General features: G+C 42.9%; 1 protein-coding gene across 2 annotated transcripts in view; it reads left to right on the top strand.

Moving 5' to 3' along the window:
- STAG2 (STAG2 cohesin complex component) overlaps positions 1–16,271 on the top strand; it is a 195,140-nt gene extending 178,869 nt beyond the window's left edge. For both annotated transcript variants that reach the window (XM_032763544.2, XM_075068837.1), the window contains exons 32-34: positions 6,974–7,100; positions 10,878–10,955; positions 14,387–16,271. In XM_032763544.2, the coding sequence (XP_032619435.1) occupies positions 6,974–7,100; positions 10,878–10,955; positions 14,387–14,410 (229 nt within the window). In that variant the 3' untranslated portion in view covers positions 14,411–16,271. The remainder of the gene's footprint in view (positions 1–6,973; positions 7,101–10,877; positions 10,956–14,386) is intronic.
- Positions 16,272–22,646: the final 6,375 nt, after the last annotated feature.

Here is a 22,646-nt window from a genome sequence, read left to right as displayed (position 1 = left end):
TTCGTATGTCTCTTCATGCTTCTGCTAGAGGACATGCTTCCATGCTGATGATGCTACTTAACAAAAAAAAAAAAAAAAAAAAAAATGTTAATTAAATTTGTGGCTAAACTCTTTGGGGAAGAATTGTATGTCTCCTGCTCTGTTTTACTGGCATTCTACCATATATTTCATGTTATAGCAGTCTTGGATGATGACCCCAGCACATGTTGTTCTTTTAAGAACACTTTCACTGCAAATTTGACAAAATGCAAAGAAGGTACTAATGTGAGGTTTAAGAATCTGAAGTGCCTTCCAAAATCTGAGAGGGACAAGGTGGAGAGATCCTTTCAGAAGTCTTATAAGAGCAACACTGATGCGTAAACTACAGAACTTGAACCACCAATGGCATCTGACTCAGGTGATGAAAATGAACATGTATCAATCGGCACTGCTTTGGATGGTTATCGAGCATGGGCACATGTCCTTTGAAACGGTGATTGAAGCATGAAGGGACATATGACTCTTTAGTGCATCTGGTACATAAATATTTTTTACAACAGTGCCACGCGAACGCCTGTTCTCACTTTCAGGTGATATTGTAAACAAGAAGTGAGCAGCATTATCTCCTGCAAATGTAAACAAACTTGTTTGTCTGAGCGATTGGCTGAACAAGAAGTAGAAGTGAGTGGACTTGTAGGCTCTAAAGTTTTTCCGTTGTTTTATTTTGGAATGCAGGGTTTTTTGGTACATAATTCTGCATTTGTAAGTTCAACTTTGATAAAGAGATTGCACTACAATACTTGTATTAGGTGAATTGAAAAATACTATAACATTTATTTTTTACAGTGCAAATAAAAAATAAACAAAGTGAGCACTGTACACTTTGTGTTCTATGTTGTAATTTCAATCAATGTATTTGAAAATGTAGAAAATACCCAAAACTGTTCTAATAAATGGTATTCTATTGTTCACGATTAATTTTTTTAATCACTTGACAGCCCTGGACTGTACCTATTCGGCCACAAGGCTTATTCATCCAGTCCACTCCAATTCTGCATCTCCAACTATGAGTCTCTCTTGGCCAAATACAATTATGTTAATTATTCCAAGATACAGTAGAGCCTCAGTTACAACCACCTCTGGACTGGAGGTTGTTCGTTACTCTGAAATACTCGTAACTCTGAACAAAACATTATGATTGTTCTTTCAAAAGTTTATAATTGAACATTGGCTTAATGCAGCTTTGAAAATTTACTATGCAGAAGAAAAATGCTGCTTTTAACCATCTTAATTTGAATGAAACCAAGCATGGAAACAGTTTCTTTATACCTCGTCAAATCTTTTTTTAAAATTTCCTTTTTTTTAAATTAGTTTACATGTAACAATACTGTTGCATGTAATTTGCTTTTTTTGGTCTTCCCTGCTGCTGCCTGATTGTGTACTTCTGGTTCCAAATGAGGTGTTTGGTTGACTGGTCAGTTTGTAACTCTGATGCTCACAACTCTGAGGTTCTACTGTACAGAATTCTGCCAAGACATTTCTGATGACAAGAAGGAGCAGCCCCAGGCGCTCAAGTCAGAAGTACGTCTCTTAGCCCATCCAGCTTTACAAGCCTCCTTGGATTCTGCAGATACTGCTGCCTTTTCCATCGTGATTGTCACAGTCATAGTCATGAGATGGGCGTCTCTGGTCACCCAAAGGAGGTACAAATCACTGTTGAGGACCTACCCTCTGACGGCCCCAAATTATTTGTGGAGCACACGGATGAGTCCCTACCCTCCCTAAAGAACTCTCAAGCAACTCTCCGCTTTCTTGACATTTATAGGCGAGCGCAGAAGAGACTGGGGAAATACCAACCTCCCCCACGATCCAAGCACCACCGTTCACTCCTCATCGACGTTATGACACACAACGCCCCCTAACAAGAGCAGACATTCAACTTCCCCAGGGGCTACCTCTCACATGCCTTCAGCCAAACAACAATTTTTAAGGTGTGGTTGAGGACCTGAGAAGCCTCCTCCCGGTTCCAGTCATGACAACCATCTCCAACATCCCACCAGTTTGGCGACCATTTAGCCCCTTTCTTTCCATCATGGTGGCTAATTACTTTGGACAAGTGGGTTCTAGAGATCATCAAAGAAGGATACTCCATTCCATTCCTATCTATCCCACACACCCTCCATCCCTCTTCAGGGACCCTTCTCATGAACACATTCTACGAGAAGAAATAAACCATCTTCTGTAACTGGGAGCCATACTACTGGTCCCATCCCAGCACAGAGGGAAGTGTTTTTACTCCCATTATTTTCAGATCCAAAAGAAATCTGGCAGAGTGGTGACTGGTTCTAGACCTTCAAAATCTCAACAGTTTGTCAAACTCAGTGCTTCAAGATACGACCCTGTCCATCGTTTTCCCAACACTGGAACAGGGGGACTGGTTCTTGGCCCTTGACTTCCAAGACATATACTTTCACGTCACAATACACCCTGCCCATAGACCGTTCCTCCAATTCATCATGGGGACCGATCACTGTTGATACAAAGTACTGCCCTTTGGACTTTCTACAGCCCCCTGAGTGTTCTCTGAAGTCTTGGCGGTAGTGGACACCTACCTGTGCAAACGGGGCATTGTATTTCCATACTTAGATATCTGTCTCCTCAAGGCTTCATCCAAACCTGATGCTTTTCACACCATACAACTGACAAGCCTTTCTCAAGCCTTGACCTTTGCATAAGCCTGGAGAAATCTACAGTGATACTGGTGCAACACCTGGAATTTATTGGTGCACAATTATGGCATAAAAGCCAGAGCCTGCCTCACAGATTTTCATCAGTAGTCGATCTCATGTCCGCAGTGAGAACTTACCCTCAGATCTCAGCCAGGACATTGTCTCCAGCTACTCAGCCACATGGCAGCAGCTACTTTTCATAGTAAACAGTGCAAGGTTACACATGCGCTGTCTCCAGACATGGCCACGTACAGTGTATGTACCTCACAGACACAACCCTTACAAGCTCCTGTCCTTGCCCATCAAGCTCAAGAACTCACCTAATGGGCGCCTCCTTAATTGGTTGGGAAGCGTACCATCAGAACTATACGGTGCAGGGCAGATGGTTCTTTACCAGATCTACTCTTCACTTCAGTCTCCTTGGGCTACGAGTGGTCTGAAATGCCTGCCAACATTTTCTACCATTGATCAGACATCGCACTATAAGAGTTATGACCAACAGTATTGCCTGAATGGTCTACATCAACAGCCAAAGCAGAGCAAGGCCCCACTTCCTATGCTCGGAAGCACTGAAATTAGGAACTGTCATACCCAACACAATATCAGCATCTTAGCTGCATACCTCCCTGGACCCCAGAGCACCACAGCAGACTCGCTTCGCATGAGAGTCTCCCAAGACCACAAGTGGGAGCTGAATACGTGGGTCTTTATCGCATCTTCAGCCACTGGGGATTCCCCACCATAGATCTCTTTGCCACCCTGGAGAACACCCAATGTCCTCAGTTTTGCTGAAGAGCAGGCTAGTCCATGGATTCCTGGGCAATTCATTCCTCCTCGCATGGAATGTGCCGCAGCTTTAAGACTTTCCTCCCTTTCTTCTTCGAAAGATCCAAGGGGACTGAGCCCAAGTCATCCATATAACTCTGACATGATCATGACAGATGTGGTATGCTTATTCGCATGACTGCCCTCCAATCACTCAGCGACAGACTCCACAACTCCTCACGCAGGATGCGGATTGAATCCTCCATTACAGTCCACAGCTACTCCACCTGAAGGCATGGCACCTCTATGGGTCCAGGATTCAGAGATGACCTGTTGAGAGGCAGTTAAACAAGTACTCTTGAATAACAGATGTGAGACAACTAGTCATGCTTATCTCCAAAAAATGGGCCTAGATTCCAAACCTGGTGCATCACCAATTATGTTGATAGGGAATCCAAATACTCCCTGTAATATGGTTCTCATTAAATAAGCTTTGCAGTTGGTTATAGGCCCATTTATACAGGCCTCAGGCTTTAGCTAACCAGTACTTGTAGGAGTTAAGATTCTAATTGCTCATAAGATAAAGAAACAGGGTATGAAATACTGACAAAAGAGGAACTGGGAAAGGGACAAGGGGTCCCCTAGAAACCAGTTCCGCTATAGGCAAACATGATAATTTTGCTTGCATACAGTAAATCACGAGGAGGGGTCCCGAGATAACCAGCTCAACACTGCCCTAGTATTTGATATCTGGTAATGGCTTTTATTAATACCCCTCCTTAGCTTAATTGAACTCTAAAACAAGGCTTTGTAGGCCTCACGTTATCCTGAGTTGTCTTGGTTGTTTGCACAAAGTTAAAAACTTGCTCGTTAGCACAAAACTAAAACTTGTTTGTCAGCACAAAGGCCATCTGGCCAGGAACAGAGAACTGGACTCCAGAAAGAGGGTCGCAGAGGGCTATGTAAGGAAATAGCTTGCTTGCTCAAGGTAACCGCAAGTAGGGGTAACAGAACAGTCAGGGCCACATGATGGCCAAAGGAACATCAACAGGAAAATGCAAAACGAGTTGCTTGCAAAATTGCAATACCCATACCATATAAGTATTAGTTATGTTTTGTAATGTAAGCTATAAGATAATCCAAATAAGGCTGCGTTAATGTGTAAGCAGTGTATGACGTTTTGCAGTTTTAAGCTTTTTAAACCCTAGTAAAATCTGTAAGGGCAGAGCAGCCTACCCTTGCTAGGGAAATTTGCTCTCTCTCCCTGTATGCATACTTGTATTCCTATAAATGAATAAAGGTGCCTCAGGCTGTCTGATCAAATTATCTAGGTGGTGGTCGTTTCCTCAACAATGTCAAGGCAATGAGCGCTCCATTATCACTCATCTTGAACTGCATTGTATACCTTAAAAGATTAGAGTTGTCCACCAGCTCCATTTGTGTACACTTGGCTGCTATTATGGCCTTCCATCCCAATTTAGACAGCCACTCCTTGTTTATTCACCCACTCATGAAAATATCCCTGAAAGGCCTCCAAAATCTTTACCGTGAGATACGGGATCCCACTCCAGCTCTTCCTATGTTCTCTTACTAGACCACTGTTCAAACCAGTGATGTGCGCTCATGTTCGCTTATCCACGAAAACAGCATTTCTTATTACTATCGCCTCTGCCCATCAAGTAGGTGAAATTGGAGCATCTGTAGCATACCCCCCAGTGCATGATTTTTCATAAGACAAGGTTACATTATGACAGCATCCCAAATTTTTACCCAACATACCATCCTCTTTCTACTTAAACCAATCTATCTACCTTTTCTGCTTCTTTCCAAAACCACACAGCAATCAGGAGGAAGTGGCATTACACACCTTGGAGATCAGATGAGCATTAGCCTTTTATTTGGACAGAACTAAACCTTTCAGATGGTCACCATGCTTATTCCTCTCAACGGCCAAAAGATAGAAAAGTGCAGCTGTTTATAAGCAATGCCTTTCCAAATGGATCTCACAGTGTATACACCTGTCCTACCAAATATACAATTGACAACCTCCTCCTGGAACTAGAGCACATTTCACCTGCTCTCTTCATCTCGATTGCCATTCGCAACAATGTCCCAGTTGCTGACATTTGCAAAGCGGCCACATGAACATCCATGGACACATTTAGCCGTCACTGTGCAATTACTCATAATGCAGCATCAGATGCGCTGCTTGGGCACAGTGTCCCATCATCTGCAGTAAATGCTGCTCTGAAGCTCCAGCGTTCCAACTAGGGGCGCTCCTTTATAGTCACTTAAAATGGAGCACCCATAGGGACATACTCGAAGATGAAAAGAAGGTTACTCACCCTGTGCAGTAACTGAGGTTCTTTGAGATGTGTGTCCATCTGGGTGTTCCACTATTCACCCTCCTTCCCTTTGCTTCAGAGCTGAAAGATAAGCTTTCTGGTAGAGAGAGAACTGGTGGGCAGTTGGACTACCCAGCGCTATATATACATGCCACTCATGGGGCAAGACGGGGAGATGTACATGTGCAGTCCAATGGGCACTGCTAATGAAGATCTCCAATCCCAGGCACCGGGGGGTGCTGCTGCACCTACAATGAAGTTCCCATAGGGACATTTTGAAGAACTTCAGTTATTGCACAGGGTGAGTAACCTTCTCTTCCTCCAGCTACTTTCTGTAAGCTGTTCTTCCCTCTTGTGATCTTAGTGTTTTCTAGATGTGCTTTTCCATGATTTTCTTTTTTTAATTAAACTTTATTTCAGTCCCTCAGTGTGATGGGTATTGCTGTTAGCATTGCCATTTGGTACCAAAAGGATGGTTGGTAAGATAACTGACTGTAAATGGTGCCCTTTGTGTAATGGAAAGATGTACAAGGTGGGCCTGCATACAGATTCTTCATCTGTCACAGAGGGGCTCTTTTTCAACCACTTTCAGCTTGAGAGCTCAAAAGAACTGAGAATCTAGTCTCTGATCCTTCCTGAGGGAGAAGATCCTCAGAGTATCTCAAGGAGACTTGCCCTTGGAGAAGGTGGTTCTGTTCCTTTATGTGGTAAAGTAAAACAAAAGTCGGGTTTCATTAATATCTGAGATCCAAATAAAAAAAATCCAGTCAATTTAAGCACCTTAGACTGTGAAAAGAGTAACAACAATCATTCTTTTGAGTCATATAAATTGGCCATGAGTCTGATATTTTTCTGAGATCTGTTGTGTCCGCACACCAATAATGCTGAGGAAGATGATGGTGTACAGCAAATCTTGTTGTTGTTCCCAGTCTCCTCTCTTCATATGAAATAAAGAGAGAGCTTTTTTTCATGGGCTGGGCCTGGTTTTGTCATTCAGTTTCAGCGACAGATAACCAAACTCTCACTTCCTTTCTTTAGTTCCATCACTCTTCATTACAATTGTAATTCATATCTCGGGTTTTCTAATGTGTTTTTATTTTTTATTTTGAGTAGCTCAGATCCAGTGTGAAATAAATCTTTTTCTTATTTTTTCAGTCGGCGTGGTACAAGCCTGATGGAAGATGATGAGGAGCCGATTGTTGAAGATGTGATGATGTCATCAGAAGGGCGAATCGAAGACCTAAATGAAGGCATGGATTTTGACACCATGGACATAGACTTGGTAAGAAAATTTAATGATTTTTTTTTTTTAATTTAAACCTGCTATTATTTCAGTATCAGCTAAGCCAGTGATTCTTCTTAAATCAACTTATTTTCTTTGCATCACAAAACAATTAGTGATCGTGTTTTTTTTTAAAAAAAACCTGAAGGTGGTTTTAACAGTTTTGGCAGAGATGTTTTTTTAATGTAAAAATATTAGCAGCACAGTTCCTTTTTTTTATTATTCAAAGTTCCTCTTCACATTGTGGTTCCTGTGGGTATTCAGTACGGCGTGCACATACATTCCTAATGGCTGGGATTCGAAACTCTTCAATAACAGTGCCTGTTGGTCTGGCCCTACACCTTCTCATGCTCTCGACTGAGGGCATTAAGGGGAAAATAGTCTGACAGCCTCTCCAGTTCCTTTTCTACAACTTACAGTCTGGGACAGAATTTTCAAGTGTCTGTTTCTCCTCTTTAGTGTTCTGCTTCATCATACCTGTAAATATAAATAGTGGTTAAACTTTTGGATATTGAGTTGGGGATAATGAGTCCCCTTCATTCCCCCCACCTCTGCAGTTCCCTCACTGTTTCAAGCACCTATTATGTCCCAAGTTCCAGGCTTGAAACTTTAAGTGGAATGTCCCGGATAGTCCTGTGAGTAACCTGCGCAAGACCATCAGTATTGTCTTGGAGAAGCAAACATTCTTTCAAAATGTGGCATCTTCTGTGCTTTCCTTCCGTATACTAGACAATTTCATGAGTTCAGGTTCTGGAGGTACCTTACAGAGATCTCCATGAGGCCCTGCCTGAGTCCTCCCTCCTCACATCAACCATCTGGAGCCTCTGGGCAGCCCTCCACACCCGCTGTCAGCGAATTGGAGTCCTTCAGCAAGCATTAGGACTCCATGCAGTGGAAACATGAAGATAAGGACAAAATCGCTGCAAGAAGAGGTACGTATTTCTTAAATCCTCTAAAAAGAGGTCTTCCATGACTCTTCCTCCTGCACCATCCACCTGAACCAGAGGCTCCAGTGGAACAATCGATGGAGGAGGAATAGCTACGAGCATCAGCTCCACCAGCAGTGCTTTCTTTATCCTCTCCAGATGAGGCAGTATCGCTAGCATCTCCATCACCAATGGACAACTTTAAGTGGTACCAGGACTATCTCAGGAGAGTCAGACTCTTGTCAGGTTCTGCTTGAGGAGGTCCAAGATCTGACCCAGGAGTTCCTAGACATTCTCCAGGCTGTGACTCTCTCCAGAGTGGTTTGGCGCACACCTGCCACATGTGACCCAACCCCAAAGAGGGTTGAGATACAGTTTGTTTTCCCTCAAGGCAGCAAAATATTTGTTTTCTCAGCTTAATCCAAACTCCTTGGTGTTCAGGCTGTCACAGAGAAAAGTCAGCTACACCAGCCCAATCCACTCCCCTGGACAAAGACGCAAAGCAGCTGGATCTCTTCAGAAAGAAGATTTTTCTCATTGGACAGTTTAGCATTCCAAATAGCAAATTACCATTTGTTCATGTTTAGATATGACTCCTTGAATTAAAACAAGCTATTTGACTTTGCCAACAAACTGCCTCCGGAACGCAGGCCTCACTTCCAGGCCATCCCGGATGATGGAGTCCCTTGATAAACTGGACATAGCATCACATTCCTTTGCTAAATCAATATTCATGAGAAGGGGTTCATGGCTTCAGGGTTCCCAGAGCAGTCGAAACTACCACTGAGGACCTTCCCTTTGACGATAGCACTCTCTTTAGCCACATATAAGAACATTTTCAGTACACAGTGCTCCCCGTTGGCCTCTCAGTAGCCCCGAGGGTCTTTACAAAATGCTTGCAGTGGTGGCCACTTACCTTCGTAGGCAAGGCAGACTGATATTTTCCTATCTGAATGATTGGCTGTTCATAGTCAGCCATGCCAGGAAGTACTCAGCAACCACCGCTGCACTTCAAATTGTTCCTTAGGACTCCAAGTAAATTTAATATCCGCACAAACCATACAGTTCATCGGGGCAGAACTGAACTCAGTCATGGGGAGAACCTATTTACTTCAGAACTGATTCGTTGCCAGGAGGAATCTCATCGGCTGCCTCATCTCAGCCCTCAGATTACAATGTGATTTTGCTTAGTCCTGTTAGGGCCACAAGGCAGCGTGCGCCTGTGTCATCCCATGCAAATGGCTGCACTTATGACACCTTCAAATCTGGCTACAGAACGTCTATGCCCAGAACAGTGATCCTTTGGACAAGAAAGTTTCCTTTCCACAGGACATGTTGACATTGCTGACTTGGTGGGAAAAGTGTGTGTGTGTGTGTGTGTGTGTGTGTGTGTGTGTGGCTTTTGTTCCCACACGATCTACAAAGACACTCATGGATGCTTCCCTACTAGGATAAGGAGTGCATCTCAACAATCATACTGCCCAAGTTTCCTGGTCCCCATACAAATCCAGGCTACGAATCAACCTGTTCGCACTATGGATGGTTCACAAAGTATGCAAGATTATTTGGATCTCATGCATGCAGGTCAAGAATAGACAATAGCATCACCATCTACTATATAAAGAAGCAGGAAGGAGTGAGACTTACCCCACTCAACAGAGAAGCAGTCAAGCTCTGGAATTGGTGCATTAGGCAGCAGATCACACTCCTGGTAGCACATGTTCAGCAGTAATGAATTCCCTGTCAGACCGCCTCAGCAAGCATTTCCATGCAGATTCACGAATGGGAGCTCTACCCATTTATAGTGCAGCACATCTTTCAGTAGCAGGGCAGGAGGAGAAGGGGTTCTCATCTTGCGATCTTCTTTTCAACCTAACAGAACAAAGAGTGCCCAGCACACTGCTCCCAGACTGCCCAAGACCTCAACTCCAGATGGGCCGCCACCTTAGTGCAAGGGTCAGATACACTGATGTTTGCCTTCACTCCCATTCCCCTATTGCCTCCCATACTCAGGAACATTGAGCTCAACTGGGCAAGTGATCCTGATAACTTGCTGGTGGCCAAGGCATTGGTAGCCTTCTTACAGGGAATATCCCCCTCAGAGATATATAGATCAGCTACTTGTGGCTTCATACACATCTTCACTAGGCATACTATGGTTCAGTTTTCAGCTGGAGACACCTCCTTTACTACACCATACTTCCTCTCACCTTCCTCCTCAATGAGCACTGTTTGGGAGTCACCTGTAGTGAATATCCATAGGGACCACCACGTGAAGAAGAAAAGAAAGTTACTTTATAGTAAGTGGAGTTGTCCGAGATGTGTGGTCCCTGTGGTTAGTCCCAACCCACCCTGCTTTCCCCTCTGCTCGGGTCATCTTGTGATTCATGACAGGTCAGAACTAGTGAAGTGGTTGGTCCATGCCACCCATTATGCCTTTGGTTGGGAGCATGAGGAAATGCAGGCGTGAACCAACAGATGCTGCTGTTGAAGACTTCCCAATCTTGGGCATACAGAGTGCATGCACATCCAAGAGTGATGACCCATAGGGACCATGCATCTCAAAGAATTCCAGTTCAAGAAATAAAGGAAGGTTACTTTAAGTTTATTTTGTTGAGTTTGCATATGTTTTAAAATATTTTTTGGCACTTAATATACAACTTGTTCAAACTGTCATACAAAAAGCAAAAAAGAAACAGTTATGCAGGAATAAAAATTAGTTTTTGTACATCTTTATGCTTTTAAAGTATGAATATCATCTGTGCTCCAAAATAAGTGATTCCTTTTTCCTGTACCTTTAATGTAACTTACTATTAACATATTTGGTGACAGTTTGCTTGCTTTTTTTTAGCCACCATCAAAGAACAGGAGAGAGAGGACGGAGCTAAAACCAGATTTCTTTGACCCTGCTTCAATCATGGATGAATCAGTAGGTTTAGTGAAAAGAGGGGGGAACTAAAAAGAATGTTAATTGTAAGATTAAATATATAATAAAACTGGATGTGTAGTTGGAAAGGAGTACCCAAGATTGTGGCAACTTAATCAAATACTAAGGAGAACTTAGTGATTATTTTGACAACTGGTATGTAGCTGATGAAACTGTCTTCTGCTGTAATTTTGTTTTGTAAAATTTTCAGGTTTTGACTATGTAATAGAAGATACGTCATATGATATCACTAATGACTTTTTTCATGACAGGAAAAGTAATTAATGTAAACAATATTCATGAATTTCTAAGTAGGGATAACTGAAATACTATATGCTGTTGATACTAAGGTATTTCCAAGTTTCTGATTTTCCACGGTCTGAGTGTAATTCCCTGTGGTTAGGTCAAAAGCAAAATAAAAGGATAGTTCTACTAATGTGGAAAGACATTTCTGTAGGAGCAGTTAATAGTATATATTATATACTATGTGACTGGACTCTAAGGCAAAGATCCCTGTTCTGGCTGAATGAGCCATTCACATGATTTCACAGCCAGTTGTCAGCAATGGTTGGCTGGGGTCTCCTCATCAATCAAAATATGTATCACTTACATCCTTTGTGCTACATGGGTTACAGAATTTAAATGGGGAGAAATGTTTAAATATGTTTCCCCTATTACTTGTAGTGGGCAGAGGCATTTATTTTTTTATTGAAAGCCTTAGCTGCATAGGCCGCTAAAGCCTGTGATTCCCACTTGAACAGCTATTTTTCCCTTCCCTCACCCACTTTCTCTGCTGTCTCCAGCCTACATATAAACTTGTCGTCACAGCTGAATCAGGAATCTTTAATCAGCTCCTTTCATCAGTCACGTCCAGTTAAAAGTAGCCTGGTTATTAGTTCTGAAAGCAAATAGCTGTAAACATCCTTTTCCCTTCCTTCTCAGAACTAACTCATTTTTAGCCATTTTCAGCATACTTTTAGTATTACAAAATTACATTGAGAATAACAAGCTGCAGCACCCAAACAGCCAGGCTCTAGTAGGAAAGGGAAACAGGAGACGTTCTGTGGATCCAGGAAACCTTCATGGGGGCATGAGAAAGAAAAACGAAATTAGGAAAAAAAGATTTGACATACGTATAGTCAAAATTATAACAGGTTGGGGGTTTATTTAGTGGAAAGATACGTAATATAAATTCCATTAAAGTTTTAAACCTCATCCCCCACCCAATATCCATTTATCTGGCTCACATACATACTCCATATTAGCAGGCATCTTCTGATAGCAGGAAGTCATTCCAGGTTTTGCACTAGTATGGCTTTTTCAATAGGATATTGGTGCTCTTCTCAGATAGCACCTGTTGGGAACACCAACCACACACCAAGCTTTATTTCAAATGTAAAATATAATGCCTTTCTATTAATTGTAGATAGTGGACCTGTTGTAAACATCTTTTTCATCTTACTAAAATTTTAATGTTGTTCATCCTGGTCGCCAATTTCATCTTACACAGGGGTTCATTCCTCTGAATCCAGGGCAATTATACATTTCCAGTCCGATGGTTCTGACCTCAAAACTTACATCACAGCTTACACCTTTACCACAGGCTCTCTTCTGCTGCCACCTGCCCCATTCTTTTACCCCCATTCCTACTAAAACACTCTCACAGAGCATATACTTTTGCTGGAATTTTCACCTTCAGTGAAGCTTAAATTTAAACATGCATCTGTACTTGCAGTTTATCAGCATTACCACATGATGGCAGCAGATGATAAGTTACAGTACTGCAACTTAGAGCATATTCTGAGTCAAGTGAATGTGCAAGACAAAATGAATTAGTCTGCTTAAATTTAAAGAAGAAAAATCTGTCTTGAACTGCTTGTTTCAAAGATTTCAATGATTAATCCATATATAAACATCATTCAGGAATTGTCTCTCAATATTTAAAAAAATGAAGCCAATTATTCTGTCTAATTTTATAAACACACATTCCTCCTGGGTAGGGTTAGTGTAGGTTTCTTCATGGAATTGCTTGTACAGATCTCTCGCTCTTGGAGTTTGTGCCCTTTGGTATAGACGCTGGACACATTAAAAAGCAATTAGGTTATGATGGTTCTGTGACCATATGGATCCAAAATTTAGTTTATAAACAAGTCATGATAGTTCCCTGTAATCTCACTTGTTTCGTGGCACACCCAATGTCATTGGCACTTAGGACTACTGGTTTCTCATCACAATGTATTTTTGTATGCCTTTTTATACTTATATATAGTTTATATATAGTTTACTTCAGTTGCATGTTAATTGTTAGTGCCAAGGTCAACATTAAGAGTTGGTTTGATGCCAGAGAGAGGAGCAAGTGCACATCAGTATTGTATAAATTCTTGCTTACAACAGAGAATGAAATTTCTTTTACATAGTTGCACTGTGCTATATTTTGATTCTCAAAGTCCTATACAAAGCAAAGAAGGAAAATGAATGCATCTGGATATTTTTGGTTTGGGGTCGTCAGTCCTGGAAGCTGCTTTTGATAGTTCAGGAATAGCTTGCCCTCCTTGAAGTCAGATAAGTCTGAGCAGATTCTTCAGCCAGATCCAGCTTTCTTTCACTGATCATGTGGTCTCTCAAGTGAGGTTTTGTCTTTATTAGATTACTTACTAGTTGTATTTTTCTGAATATGTTGCCTTCATCATCAGTACCCACTGTTTAGTCTCTGTATCCTGGACAGCAGCTGAGAGACAAGATGTTGTCTTTTATAATAAATGGAGATATACCTATCTCAGAGCTGGAAAGGACCTTGAAAGGTCATCAAGTCCAGCTCCCTGCCTTCACCTAGCAGGACCAGGTACTGATTTTGTCCTAGATCCATAAGTTCCCCCCTCAGAATTGAACTCTCAACCTTGGGTTTAGCAGACCAGTGTTCAAACCACTGAGCTATCCCTCCCCCCTATAGAGACAGTTTGTGCGCCAGACCATACATTCATATAGGCCACTCCATCCAAGAGTAACTGCTTTTTAACAGTTTTGAAGAACAAGATACTTGACTTCTGTTTTGGGCCTGAGAAATTGTCATCTTCAAAGAATTCCAGATAGTTAACTCATGGAAAAACTAGCTAATTTTTACTTATCTAAATTCATAGAAATATGATGAAAGACATATATTTCAATTTTTTTGAGGATCCACTAATAAATAGATATGAGATGTATTGTTTCCATACTAAAGACTTGGTAATATCCTCTTCATTTTTGCTAATTTTGGATCGAGGAGAGGATAGAAAATTTAAAATATACTGGAACATTTATGTGTGTCTTGGTGTGATATAATCTTAGTAGTACATTCTGTGTCTTGTTCTTTACATTTAAGTTAGAATTTGTGGAAAAATATAAATTGACTAGCAGGCAACTTTTAATATGTAAATTTTTTCTCTTTGTTTTAGGTTCTTGGAGTGTCAATGTTTTAATACAAGATCAGCAAATAAATCCATGATGAAGTCATTTTCTAAGTGGAAGAGGAAGTTTTTAAATACAAAATTGTGATAGATACAGTGAAATTCTGAACAGATTTTTCTCTAAGGAGAATGACATGCTTTCAAGATCAAGTGCATTGAAGGGGCAGTTTTGTTTGCCTGAAAAATGAAATGTAAAGGACAAGTAAACAGTTTGAGGATAAGCTACAGTTTTTGTTGAAAAACCAATATTTTATGTTAGTTTATTTCCGAATCATAAGAAGTGTTCCACATTTGTTTTAATCTAACATTCTGAGAGGTGCTTGGTACAGATTTGAGCTCCTCTTTTTTTACATTTATTGGATGTACTAAATAATCATGAGCTCTGCTGGGTTTGTTTACATACATGAACTGAAATGGCAGATGGATTGATTTTCTAGAATTGTAAAACCAGCAGAGTTTTGGCATTTTAAATTAAATGCTTAATCTGCATCAAGAGAAGCTTTGTTTTAGTTAAGATAATCATGGAGAAGAGTAAGCTTAAATGCAGAATGTTATCAATTTTTTCATCTAAAATATTTTTCAAATCCAAAAGCTTAATTCTAGCCTTCTCAGAACTGCCAGAAAGTAACATAATTCAGTCATGCTCACCCCATTATCAACCCTGAAAGTTTGCTTGTCCTTTAAGAAAAATGTAATGTTGTGAAATTCCTTCCAGTAGTGCCACTGTATTTTGTCTCCAAATAAAAGAAGCTTATTGTAGTATGTTTGCAGAAAAATTCTAAACAAAAATTATACAGCTTATTAGAGTGTGGGAATAGGGTTCTAAATTTTAAATAAAATTATATATATATATAAATTGGTGCTGATTTTATAATTGCGCAGTTTGTTTAGTTTTTTCTTACTTTTAAATTCCAACTTAAAATTATGAGGTTTCAGAAATATATTGAAAGTTTAACAATGTTTAAAAATAGAAAAGCATGAGAATACATGCTTTAAAAATGATTTTTAAATTTGTATTTTATATTGTTTTATCTATCTGTCTTTGCAAGCAGTCTTCAGGTTAAAGATACTTCTAACAGGTTACAGTACATTTCCTCTGTATGTAAATTAGATTGGATAATAGAAATTCATAAACCACCCCATAATGTTCTTTGAAAGCTAAGCTTTAAACTTCATTTTTTGTCCTTTCACAAATAAATTAAATCAGTTTAAAACAGAAAGTGGATTTATACCATTTTGACATCAACTTATTTTGCAAGGCTTAGGCAGCTAGACATCATTTTAAAGGAAATATTAACTTATATTACATATGTATATTTTTTGTCAGTTGTCTCTCAGTTCTTGAGGTATATAATTTTAATCATTCCATGCCTTAATACGCTTGCAATACAAGAATTTCCCCAAATGGGTGAACATAAAAAGGCTTCCTGTTTTTTAGATTCAGAAATTAAACATTGGGCTGTGGTAGCCAAAAACCATAGAGTATCTAAAGGATCATGATAAAATGTAATTATTTTACTAAGTCATGGGATAACCATATACTCAAAACCAGATCTGCCTAACTCATTTTACATAAATAAATATTCTCATTTCTAAAAGTACTGCCTATATTGTTTTTCACACCACTGCATTTAATAGAACTGCTGAGAGGACTGTATATATGATTTTAAACTTAAATTGATTTTTTCTTACTCTTGAACGAGTGTTTCTTTGTGAAAGCAGTTCTTACAGCTTTATGTTTTCAACCAGCTAAAATGTTTTATATATTTACCTTAACCTGTTGTCCTCCACATTCTATTGTCCTAATTGTACTGTTTTCTGATTTGTATTTATGTCTTGAGACAGTAACTTTTTGAATAAAAATAAACCTACAGTATGTTGTATGTTTGATCTTTTTAAATCAGGGGGTAGGGAAGGACGTTGAAAATAAGGATGTGAGTGATGCAAATGTTATGTTTATAGAAATTAAATCTTTTTCCATGTCTTTTAAGTGTTTGTCTCAGAGTTGAGATAATGTATGGAAAACTGCACTGTTTTATATTTGTAATAAATTGTACAAGTTTTTAAAATGTGAATAAAGCACTAATTGGGTTAATAATTTAAAGTAGAAAAGTTATGCAATCATGATTGTTTTAAATATTATTTAATTTGGGATAAACGTGTTATACAAATCTTTAGCAGTGTAAATACAAAGAAATCTTTTAAAGAGGGTAGTACCTGAAAATAAAATTTAAGATTTGTACAATACTCTTGTATGCCAGGAAATCAATGGCTAATTGGTTTAAAAAAAAAAAATCAAGTGTGACAGTAGCTGCTCTGTAGCATTTCTCTTCTTAAGGTTATGTCAGTCTTTTCTTCTACTAACTGACCTTGTCTAACATAACTGCTAGTTTTAATTCAGATACTGGAAGTGGGTGAAAATGGATTAAATTGAGCAGTAATCTACACAAGTTGGCATGTCATTAAAGGTGATGATTCTTTTTATTGTGAGCAATAGCTCAGTGCTCAGCACTCTCCATTTGTTGCACACGAACATCCTGACTCCTGGTACGATAAGTTAAACAATTCAAGTTTAATTGTTAAGAGAGAGAAACAGCAAGGAAAATAAAAATGTACTAAAAATGAACATCAGAAAACAAACATACACAAAGTTTTTGCTATCTTTTTTTAAAAGGTCTGATTTGGCAAGGCCTCCCTCCCTCCTTCTCTACTTGTCCTGTCATTGCAAATAAATGATTGTTTAAAATGTTATTGATACATTACTAAGAATTAGAAGTATATGACTCTAAATGTTCCCATTATCCTTATAAATGTTCTGACCTTTTCTAAATCCTGTTAAGCATTTGGCCTAAATGATACCTTGTGACATTTGTGCAACTTGTAGAAGTATTTTCATTCACTGCCAACTTCTTGTACTTTGGAAGGGGGTAAATAACGTACTCTTTACCGTCTTTGTACCATTCATTATTTTGTATACCTTTATCATGTCTCCTCAAAACTGAACAGTCCCAATCTTTTCAGTCCCCTTTACTTATGGAAGTCCTTTTCAGTTCTCTAATAGTGGAGCACAAGTTTTCATAGAGCTGCCAACAGTTGCCAATGTCTTTTTCCCCCCTTGAGTTTTGAGTTAAACTAGAGCCTGGTAAAGTGTGTAAATTCAAATTACTCGTATCAATATGCATTACCCTATCTGCCATCATGTTACTTATTAACGTAGCTTGCTAGGGCCCTCTGAAGTTTCTCGTAGTAGTCTTCGGTCATGATTTATCTAACTTTATGTCCTTTGCAGATTTTGCCACTTCACTGCTCTTCTCCCTTTTCCATATCAGTAACAAAATGCATCGGTCCTAACACATAACCTCAGGACAACCCATTGTTAACTTTTACCCATGATGGAAATAGAAACCAGCTGTTCTTTTTCAAGTGCTTGTTCATATCTATTCCAATTAGGTGTGCGCGTGCCACGTGCACGTTGGTCAGAAGATTTTTATCCTAGCAACACTCGATGGGTCAGCTGGGTCGCCCCCTGGAGTGGCGCCGTTATGGCACCAGATATATACCCCTGCCGACCCAACGGTCCTTCAGTTCCTTCTTACCACCCGTGACGGTCATTGGAACTGTGGAGTGCGGCTTTGTTGATCTCCACTTCCCCCTAGCTTACTCATCATTCTTTACTGTTAGTTGTGTTTATAGTTTGAGTTTTTACAATTATAGTTAGTGTTACGTGTATGTGTGTGTGTGTGTGTGTATATATATATATATATATATAGTTAGTGTGTACAGCTGAGGGGGGGATCGAGGATTAGCCCCTTCCTCCACCCCAGTGCCGGGGCTCATGCCCAGGTCACCAGGATTCAAACTGTGCTCAGTGTGCCAAAAGCCGATGCCAGTAGGTGATCCCCACGACGCCTGCCTCAAATGCCTTGGGGAATCCCGCCTTGCTGACAAGTGCCACATCTGTAAGGCATTTAAGCCGAGGACGAAGAAGGAGCAAGACTTTCGCCTGAAACAGCTCCTCATGGAGGTGGCACTTAGCCCTGCAACGTCGGTACCAAGTGCTCAACAGCCTGCATCTGTGAGGAGTGCTCCTTTGGCTCCGGACCGCTCCGCTACCGCGAAGGAGCCACAGCACCAACCCTCGCCAGCACCGATGTCGGCTCGGCACCACTCCCTCTCCCTGCGGCCCAGGAAGCAACACAGCGCTCCAGCTGCCTCGGCACCATCTGTACCGCAGAAGGAGCACCCATCGAAGATGGATCGCCCGGCACTGTCATCTGCCGCGGCACCGTCGTTTCCCGTCCTGCAAGGGCCGTTGAGTCCAGTGCCTGAAAGCTCCCCGGCTGACGCTTTGATTGAGCTTGCTCTCCCATCTACGCCAGAGACCTCCACGGCAAGGGAGCTTATAGCCATGATGGAGGCCGCCCTCCGTCAGACCCGCAGAGAGACATCGTTCAAGATCTCGATCACACTGACGCTCTCGATCATGCTGATCCTGCTTCTGACGCCGCTCGCAGTCCCGGCACTGCTCTCCATTGTGGTACCAGTCACACTCGCGGCACCGCCTGGCCTCCCGTTCGCCTGCCAGATACTCCCGGTACCGATCCGGCTCCCGGCACCGTTCATGGCACTGCGCATCTCGCAGCTGCTCCAGGTGAAGGGACTTGAGATCCCCATCGACCTCTCGGCACTGTTACAGTTCCCAGTACCACTCCCCGGTGCCGTCCCAGGAAAGACCGACCCAAGACGTGACTTCCTTTCAGGGTCTATCAGCACCATCTTGGCCTTCGAGAGACACCTCGGTGTTGTCACAGGCTGGTAGCGTTTCCTATCCACAGGATCGTGACTCGGATGTCCCAGCCATGTATTTCCTGAGAGCCAACGCTATGAGCAAGGACCCCATCAGTGATCTTTCTGGACACCATGGGCGTACCACCAAGCCCAAGGTGCTCCCTCAGCTGCACCACGGTGTGCCCCGTCAGAACACTGGGTACCAGAGGCAACCGTAAGCCCCCCCCCCCCATGGGTACAGATGAGGCTTCCGTAACACCTGCAGACACCCAGGTCCCACCTGAGTCTGACGCTGCCCCTCAAGAACAGAAGCCCCCACAGAACCCTCTTGTCCCTGGCCTCTTCTCTTCCTCCTCGCCAGATGAGGCTGTGGCAGGGACATCCTCTTCCGGCCCTCCCCTAATTGACCTAAGGGCCCATCAAGAGCTCTTGAGAAGAGTGGCGCAGAATATGAGGAGGAAGTCCCTGAAATAGAGGACCCTGTGGTGGACTTCGTATCTGCAGACGCCCCTACTAGAGTGGCTCTACCATTTATCTGCACTATACAAGCAAACGTGGACGCCATTTGGCAATCCCTAGCCTCGATCCCTCCCACAGCCAGGGAAGTAGAGCGAAAGTACATGGTATCTTCCAAGGGATACGAATATCTCTACGTGCACCCTCCTCCTTGCTCCCTAGTAGTTCAATTGGTAAACGAGACGGAGCGTCATGGCCAGCAAGCTCCTGCTCCCAAGTCTAAGGAGGGTAGGTGCATGGACCTCCTAGGCCGCAAAATATATTTGGCTGAGGGTCTTCAATTTAGAGTGGCAAACCAGCAAGCCCTCCTAAGTAGGTACAACTATAACACGTGGACGTCCTTGGGGAAGTTCATGGAGTTTCTTCCCCAGGAGTCCCGCCAAGAATTTGCGGCCCTGCTTGAGGAGGATAAGAAGGTGGCGAGAACCTCCCTCCAAGCTTCTCTGGACGCAGCGGACTCTGCAGCCAGGACTCTGGCTTCAGGAGTGACGATGAGGTGTATCTCCTGGCTTCAGGTGTCAGGCCTTCCTCCTGAAGGACAACAAACTATTCAGAACTTGCCCTTTGAAGGCCAGAGGCTCTTCTCAGACAAGACTGATCCCAGATTACAAAGTCTGAAGGACAGTCGTGTAATCATGCAGTCGCTGGAGATGCACACACAAGTGACCAATGCAGGTCCTTCCAGCCCCAGCCTCACTGCGCTTATCCCCCGCCTAGGCCACGACGGGACTTAAGCAGAAAGCGTGGCCAGGGGAATCGACAGAGGCAGTCTGGCTCCCAAGGGGGTCAAAATCAGGGCCCCCCTAAACCACTGGCGGGGCCCAAACAGAACTTTTGAAGGGACGCCTGAGGACGGCCCACCAGTTGTTCTCCCAGATCCTTCTCCTCCCTTTTACAACCGCCTCTCCCATTTCCTCCCTGCGTGGTCCCAGCTAACTTCGTTGGGTCCTGCACACGGTGGAGTTGGGATACCACCTTCAGTTTGTTTCAACTCCACCTTCCCACCCTTCCTCCTGGTCCCTCTTCAGGGACCCCTCTCACCAGCAATTCCTCTTACAAGAGGTCCAGTCGCACCTAACCATTGGAGCCATAGAGGAGGTGCCGAAAGACCTGAGGGGCAAGGGGTTTTATTCCTGTTACTTCCTAATCACCAAGGCAAAGGGAAGCCTAAGACTGATCCTAGACCTGTGAGGACTCAACAAATTCATGATAAAGTTGAAGTTCCGCATGGTATCCCTGGGGACCATTATCCTGTCGTTGGATCCCAGAGACTGGTATGCTGCTCTCGATATGAAGGATGCTTATTTCCACATCACAGTTTACCCACCACACAGACAGTACCTCCGTTTTGTGGTCAACCATCAACATTTTCAGTTCACAGTCCTTCCATTTGGCCTTTCTACGGCTCCGCGAGTATTCACAAAATGCATGGCTGTAGTTGCCGCCTCCCTCCGGCGTTGTCGGGGGCATGTTTACTCCTATCTCGACGATTGGCTCATTCGAGGGACCTCTGAGTCACAAGTGAGACATCACCAGTGCATCGTCAAAGATCTCTTCAGGAGCCTAGGCCTGATGGTCAACATAGAGAAGTCTGCTCTGATACCCACACAGAGAATAGACTTCATCGGGGCGATTCTGGACTCCAATCTGGCCAGAGCCTGCCTGTCGCAGCCTCATTTTCAGGCGATGGCTATAATTATTCAAGGCCTCCAAACCTTCCTGACAACGTCGACTCGCACCTGTCTCAGCCTACTAGGTCACATGGCCGCCTGCACCTTCGTGACCAAACACGCCAGGCTACGGCTCCGTCCACTTCAAACCTGGCTTGCCTCAGTATACCGGCTGGGCCGGGATAGCCTGGACTCGATACTCAACTGTTCCCCCGAATGTTTCAGGCTCCCTAACCTGGTGGCTGACCCCCCATTGATCTGTGCAGGAGTGCCATTCCACCCACCACAATCTTCAATGGCCCTAACCACAGACACGTCATTTCTCGGTTGGGGTGCCCATGTAGGGGGTCTCCGTATTCAAGGTCGGCCCAAGAACTAACCCTACACATCAATGTTCGGGAACTGAGGGCGGTTCGTCTTGCATGCCAGGTGTTTCATCAGCATATCCAAGGCTGTTGCGCCTCAGTGTTTATGGACAACACAACAGCCATGTTTATATGAACAGGCTCTGGGAGTTTTGCATAGCCCATTCAATCGATCTGGTAGCGTCCTTTCTCCCAGGAGTTCATAACATCCTGGCAGATCGCCTCAGCAGATCCTTTCTAGCTCACGGGTGGTCGATTTCAGCTGGACATCATCCATTCTGTTTTCCGGAAGTGGGGTTTTCCCTGCATAGACCTCTTCGTCTCTCATGAGAACAGGAAGTGCCATGTCTTCTGCTCCTTCGAGGGTTGCTCCCCGGGATCCCTCTCAGATGCATTCCTGATACCATGGACAAACCATCTATTGTATGCTTTTCCACCATTCCCCCTGGTCCACAGGGTCCTTCTGAAGCTCCGCAGGGACAGAGCTCACCTGATCATGATCACTCCATCGTGGCCGAGGCAGCACTGGTACACCATGTTGTTTGACCTCTCAGTGGTAGCCCCAATTCCCCTACCACTCTGGTCAGATCTCATAACTCAGGACTTCGGCAGACTTCACCATCCAGACCTACAGTCTCTTCACCTCACAGCATGGTTGCTGCGTAGTTAAGCGAGTCCAAGTTATGTTGCTCTGCCTCGGTCCAACAGGTACTCTTGGGCAGTAGGAAGCCTTCCACTAGGTTGACATATCTGGCCAAGTGGAAGTGTTTCTCCTGCTGGTGTGCTCAACGTAACGCTGTCCCCACGCAGGTACCAGTTCCTACTGTCCTGGACTATCTCTGGTCCCTGAAACAACACAGTCTAGCGGTCTCTTCTATAAAAGTACATCTGGCAGCCATCTCCGCCTTC

Source organism: Chelonoidis abingdonii, chromosome 8, assembly GCF_003597395.2.
Source record: "Chelonoidis abingdonii isolate Lonesome George chromosome 8, CheloAbing_2.0, whole genome shotgun sequence".
In the NCBI taxonomy this organism is placed as follows: domain Eukaryota; kingdom Metazoa; phylum Chordata; order Testudines; family Testudinidae; genus Chelonoidis; species Chelonoidis abingdonii.
Note: the sequence above shows the minus strand (reverse complement) of the source record. Positions and strands in the feature narration are given on the sequence as shown.